The sequence below is a fragment of the Pelophylax lessonae genome (assembly GCF_965119305.1).
Source record: "Pelophylax lessonae genome assembly, chromosome: 13".
NCBI lineage: Eukaryota > Metazoa > Chordata > Amphibia > Anura > Ranidae > Pelophylax > Pelophylax lessonae.
Genome location: NC_138780.1, coordinates 67,714,250 through 67,719,988, shown reverse-complemented (window position 1 = coordinate 67,719,988; position 5,739 = coordinate 67,714,250). Strand labels below are relative to the sequence as shown.

The window sequence follows — 5,739 nt, the reverse complement described above, 5'->3', positions numbered from 1 at the left end:
GCTTAGAGATTTAATATTGCCTCCGTATCTTATCCCTCTTGTATCTTCCAGATGTATCATAGGGGGCACAGGGGATATAGAGATACCCAGGGTGATGGTACCCTTATGCCTGCAGGTTACCTAACATTATCATTAAAAATGTGGGGATTTCTGTCATTCTCAGCTAATCCATGTACTGTACCTAAATACATCATTGTGAAAAGAGAGATAAAGTGGGGTACACACTAGTAGAAAATCTGCCGAAAATTCCCGTCTGAGGTAAAATGGTACGATTTTCGCCTAGTGTGTACACAACTTTCAGCAGCCGATGCCAACATTTTCAACGAAAAAAAACGGAGGAGCAAACACCAAAATTTTTTTCGTCTGTCCCCAGACGACCGAAATACTGCGTATGTATGCAGTACGTCCGTAAAAAATCGGATTTTTGATCTGAAGTTGCTGACAACCCGGAAGTCTAGGAACAAATGTGCCAAAAAAAAGAAAACTCGGACGAGAAATTTCGCGAACATTTATGCACTGTCAACTAAAAACGGCAATGAACGCTGAGAAGACAGAGAAAAATCGGAGGATATTTCGTCCGATTTTCGTCAAGTGTGTACGGCCCTAATGCCCAGTACACACGATCCGAAAATCGGGCGACGTTCCATCTGTTATTTTTCGTATTCTAGCAGCTCTCAATAATATTCGCTTAACCACTTAAGCCCCGGAGGATTTGGCTGCTAAACGACCAGAGGGCATTTTGCGATTCGGCACTGCGTGACTTTAACGGACAATTGCGCGGTCGTGCGACGCTGTACCGAAACGAATTTGGCGTCCTTTTTTTCCCACAAACAGAGCTTTCTTTTGGTGGTATTTGATCACCTGTGCGATTTTTTGATCACGCGCTATAAACAAAAAAAGAGCGTAAATTTTGCAAAAATAGCAATATTTTTCCCTTTTTTTTATATGAAATTCCCCCAAAAAAAAATGTAAAAATCAAAATTTTTTAATATTTTCGGCCAATTTGTTTTATGCTACCTATGTTTGGTAAAAAAAAATCGCAAAAAGCGTATTTTGATTGGTTTGCGCAAAAGTTATTGCGTTTACTAACAAAGGGAAAGATTTTTGTCATTTTTGTTGTTTTTTTTTTTAACGCGTAATGGCGGCGATCTGCGATTTTTTTTGCGGTACTGCGACATTGCGGCGGACAGATCGGACCCTTGACTGACATTTTTGACACTTTTGGGGTTACCAGTGACATTTCTACAGTAATCAGTGCTATACATATGCACTGTTACTGTAAAAATGCACTGGTAGTGAAGGGGTTAACTTTATTTGAGAGGGAGGGGCTGTGTGTGTCCCTAGGGGCGTGATTCTAACTGTGATTGGCTGTGGCTTCAACTGTATGCAGAGTGATCAATGGATCTACATAGTAGATCCATGTGATCAGCTCTCATACAGAGAGGAGAATGACAGGCAGCTTGTTTACACAAGCTGCCTGACTATCTCCCTCTCCCCCGCCGATCGCAGAGTGGCCGGCGGCGATCGGGTCCGCCGGTCACGCGCGCGGGGGGGTCCGTGACCACGCGGGAGCGGGAGCGCGCCTCCGGCGGCGCGCGCTCGCTCCCTAAACCCTCACAGGCGAGCGACGTAGACCTACGTCACTTTGCCTGTGAGGGGCTGACCGCCGCCGTAGATAGTCGTGCGGCGGTCGGCAAGTGGTTAAAGGGAGAGGTTACTCATGATACGAATTTTCTCGGACGATAATTCTTAGCTTCCGGTATGCGTAACCACGCTGTAGCGTGTGAGGGGAAAATGATGTCTACTGCTCATGCGCTGTCTACTGCTCACCGTTTTTTTCGGACGAACAACATACTGATAATACGATTATCGTACAATGTGTTATAATACGATCAAAATTTTTATGCTTGCACAACCGGATAATATCGGGTGAACTGTCGTGATCGCCTCTCGTAAGCTGTGTACTAACGATCCGATTATCGTCCGATCCTTTCACAAGCGTTAATTTTCGTCCGATTTTCGGATCGTGTGTACGGCCCTTAAGGTCTGTGTGCAAATTGGAACAGTGATGGAACTGTTGCTTGTAGCAACCAACCATGATTGGTCCAGGAATCTGAATGATTGCTGTAGGCACCATCTCCAGTTGACCTTACCTGTGATGGTTCCACTACAGATGTGGACAAGCTTCACATAAGATATGCCTCTCCAGATTTATATTAAATGGATTTAATAAGGCATAAAGGAAAGTGCAAAATGCAGTAAAACTCTACATAGCAACCAATCAGCGTTCATCATTCTCTACTGTGATCCTTAGTAGATTAATTGGTTGATATTGGTTAATACAGAATACAGAATACCAAATAAATACTGTCAGCACTACTACTTTAATGATTATTATTATTTGTCCTAACATTTCAGTTATTGAACGATTGAACAAATATTATAAAATGTTGTTTATTCTATTTTGGTGTGGTTGCTGCTCTGTCTTGGAAAAACAATACTTACAATATTTATCCCTGATGCTGCTCGTATGGTGACTGCAACCTTTAGACAGTAATTAATCATATATTAAGGGGGGGATACTGCACAATACACTCTAAATATAGAACTATTATCTGAATTGGGATATTAAAATAAATCAATCAATATCTATGGACCAATATTACACAGAATGATATTGGTCCATAGATATTGATTGCTTTATTTTAATATCCCAATTCAGATAATAGTTATATATTTAGAGTGTATTGTTCATATTATGTTGTTTATTAATACAATAATAATGGAAGGTTATGCCACATGCTGTATGATGTCTACAACCTTGAACACACAGAATGCTCTACTCTGAGCAGTTACAGTGCTTCCAGTCCTCCAGGTGAAAATATGACATATTGGTTTCCTCAAGCTATTAACATTTCTTTATTTTATTACTGTTAAATCGAATTAAATGACTAGAGGTTCCTGCAGAATGAGAGCATGTGCCAAAGTGTTCTCTAGGGCAGGGATAAGATGTTAGGACCTCCAGAATGGGAGGGGAGAAGTTCTGCCCCCTTCACAGCTACTTACTATAAGTAAAACACAGACACTTGCATTTTAACATGCAGCAGCTAGATACAGGGTTAATATTTTATGAGCAGTTAATAAAGTTGGTAGTCTACAAGGAGAAGTTAAATTCCAAGAAAAACAGACACTGAACTAATTAGCCAAGCAACTTAACAGCTGCAGAAATCGAGCTAAAGGAAAGGCATAAAATACTTTATACCATTGATTTAAAGGATCCAGAAATTACCTAGAAAGGTGAAATGGACACCTTAGGAAGAGAAGGACCATGGGAAGGATGGAAGGGCAGCGTGCAACCAGCCCTGATGTTCTCATTTGTATTTCTAGTCTGCCTGGAAGCCTGCATGTGGGTAAGAAGCCATGGGCAGAAAAGGAGCCCTCCTGGACCATTCCCTTGGCCTTTGGTGGGAAATGCCATGCAGTTAGGACAAACACCTCACCTTACCTTCTGTAAGATGGCTCAGAGGTATGGCAATGTCTTCAAGATCAGACTGGGGAGCCATGACATTGTGGTCCTAAATGGAAGCTCCACCATCAGAGAAGCCCTGGTGAAGCACAGCTCTGAATTTGCTGGGAGACCTAATTTTACATCCTTCAAAATGATATCTGGAGGGAAGAGTATGGCTTTTGGAGGCTACAATGACCTGTGGAAGATTCAAAAGAGAATTGCTCACTCAACTCTAAGAGCATTTTCCACCATCAATACAGAAAGCAAAAAGCAATTTGAACAGCATGTAGTCTCAGAAGTCCAAGACCTTATGCAGGTTTTTTTGCATTTAAGTTCTGGAGGTCAGTGCTTTGACCCTTACCATGAGTGCACTGTGTCTATTGCCAATGTCATCTGTGCTTTGTGCTTTGGGAAACGTTATAGTCATGATGATCAGGAGTTCAGAGCCTTGGTTGGAAGAAATGACAAATTTGGGCAAACAGTGGGTGCTGGAAGTCTAGTGGACATTATGCCTTGGCTCCAAGCCTTCCCCAACCCTGTGAGGAGCCTCTATCGGAGCTTCAAGGACTTGAACATGGAGTTCTTTGATTTTGTGAAAAGTAAAGTTTCCCAGCACCGAGAGACCTATAAACCTGAGGTCACCAGAGACATGAGTGATGCCTTCATAGGTGTTATAGAACATGGGTCAGGAGCTGGCCTGGGCAAAGACTATGTAGAGGGAACTGTGACAGATCTTCTAGGTGCAGGTCAGGACACCAACTCTACAGCTCTGACTTGGATCATACTCTTACTCATCAAATACCCCCACATCCAGCACAAGCTACAAGAAGAGATTGACAGAGTGGTGGATCAGGACAGGCTGCCCACTGCTGGGGACAAAAGCCAACTGTCCTATGTGCAAGCCTTCATCTATGAAGCTCTGCGCTTCAGTAGCTTTGTCCCCCTGACCATCCCACACTCCACCACCAGCAATGTCATCATTGATGGCTTCTGCATACCCAAGGACACAGTGGTCTTTGTCAACCAGTGGTCAGTAAACCATGATGAGACCACATGGAAAAATCCTGACATATTTAACCCTGACAGGTTCCTGGATGAACATGGACAACTAGACAGAGATCTTACCAATGAGGTGATGATCTTCTCCATGGGGAAGAGGAGATGTATTGGAGATCAGCTTTCCATGCTGCAGATGTTTCTCTTCACTGCTATCATGCTGCATCAGTTGTCTTTCCATGCCAACCCCAAAGAAGAACTGACCATGGACTGTATCAATGGTCTGTCTCTGAAGCCTGTTCCATACACAGTGACTGTCAGAGCCCGCAGGCATGCAGCAAGTCAAGTTTCCACACTGTAAAGCTTTGTACATATTCTGAACTTTCTGAACTGTCACCAGCTTTCCTGGAACGGATCACAGCCAGAACCTTTACAGTCTCCGGAGTCATGCCAGTCTACTGATCTATGGTCCTTGATGTCAGAAATGACCCTTTGTATTGTGCAGACTGGCATAAATGCTGACCTGTAACTGACATCTTTAGTGTAGCAGAAGCAATAACGCCTTCTCCCTGCTGGCAACTACTTCTCTATTCTTAGACTTGTAGTTCCATCCATGAAAAAAAGTCCCCGATCGCTTATATCCTTGTAAGTAGAAGCCCCTTGCTGCTGGTGGAGTATGGGCATCCTGTGCCCTCAGCCATGGCATCCTGAGGCTCAGCAAAGGCATCCTGTGCGCTCAGCCAGGGCATCCTGTGCGCTCAGCCATGGCACCCTGTGCGCTCAGCGCCATGGCATCCCGTGCGCTCAGCCAGGGCATCCTGTGGCTCAGCCATGGCATCCTGTGCGCTCAGCCAGGGCATCCTGTGCGCTCAGCCATGGCACCCTGTGCGCTCAGCCAGGGCACCCTGTGCGCTCAGCCATGGCACCCTGTGCGCTCAGCCATGGCACCCTGTGCGCTCAGCCATGGCACCCTGTGCGCTCAGCCAGGGCATCCTGTGTGCTCAGCGCCATGGCATCCTGTGTGCTCAGCGCCATGGTATCCTGTGCGCTCAGCCAGGGCATCCTGTGTGCTCAGCGCCATGGTATCCTATGCGCTCAGCCATGGCATCCTGTGGCTCAGCCATGGCATCCTATGCGCTCAGCCATGGCATCCTGTGGCTCAGCCATGGCATCCTATGCGCTCAGCCATGGCACCCTGTGCGCTCAGCCAGCTCTGCTTCCAGTGTGAGCAGCAG

At 45.1% G+C, this 5,739-nt stretch overlaps 1 protein-coding gene across 1 annotated transcript; it reads left to right on the top strand.

Annotated features, from left to right (window-relative positions):
• The first annotated feature begins 3,278 nt into the window (after positions 1 to 3,278).
• Positions 3,279 to 5,002, top strand: LOC309543130 (cytochrome P450 1B1-like). The gene has a single exon (XM_082242511.1). It carries the CDS (start codon positions 3,303 to 3,305, stop codon positions 4,863 to 4,865), a length of 1,563 nt encoding a protein of 520 aa, XP_082098637.1. The 5' UTR covers positions 3,279 to 3,302; the 3' UTR covers positions 4,866 to 5,002.
• The last annotated feature ends 737 nt before the right edge of the window (positions 5,003 to 5,739 follow it).

Coding starts and splice junctions, on each gene's coding strand:
- LOC309543130 (XM_082242511.1), top strand. CDS start 3,303: ATGGACACCTTAGGAAGAGAAGGACCATGGGAAGGATGGAAGGGCAGC.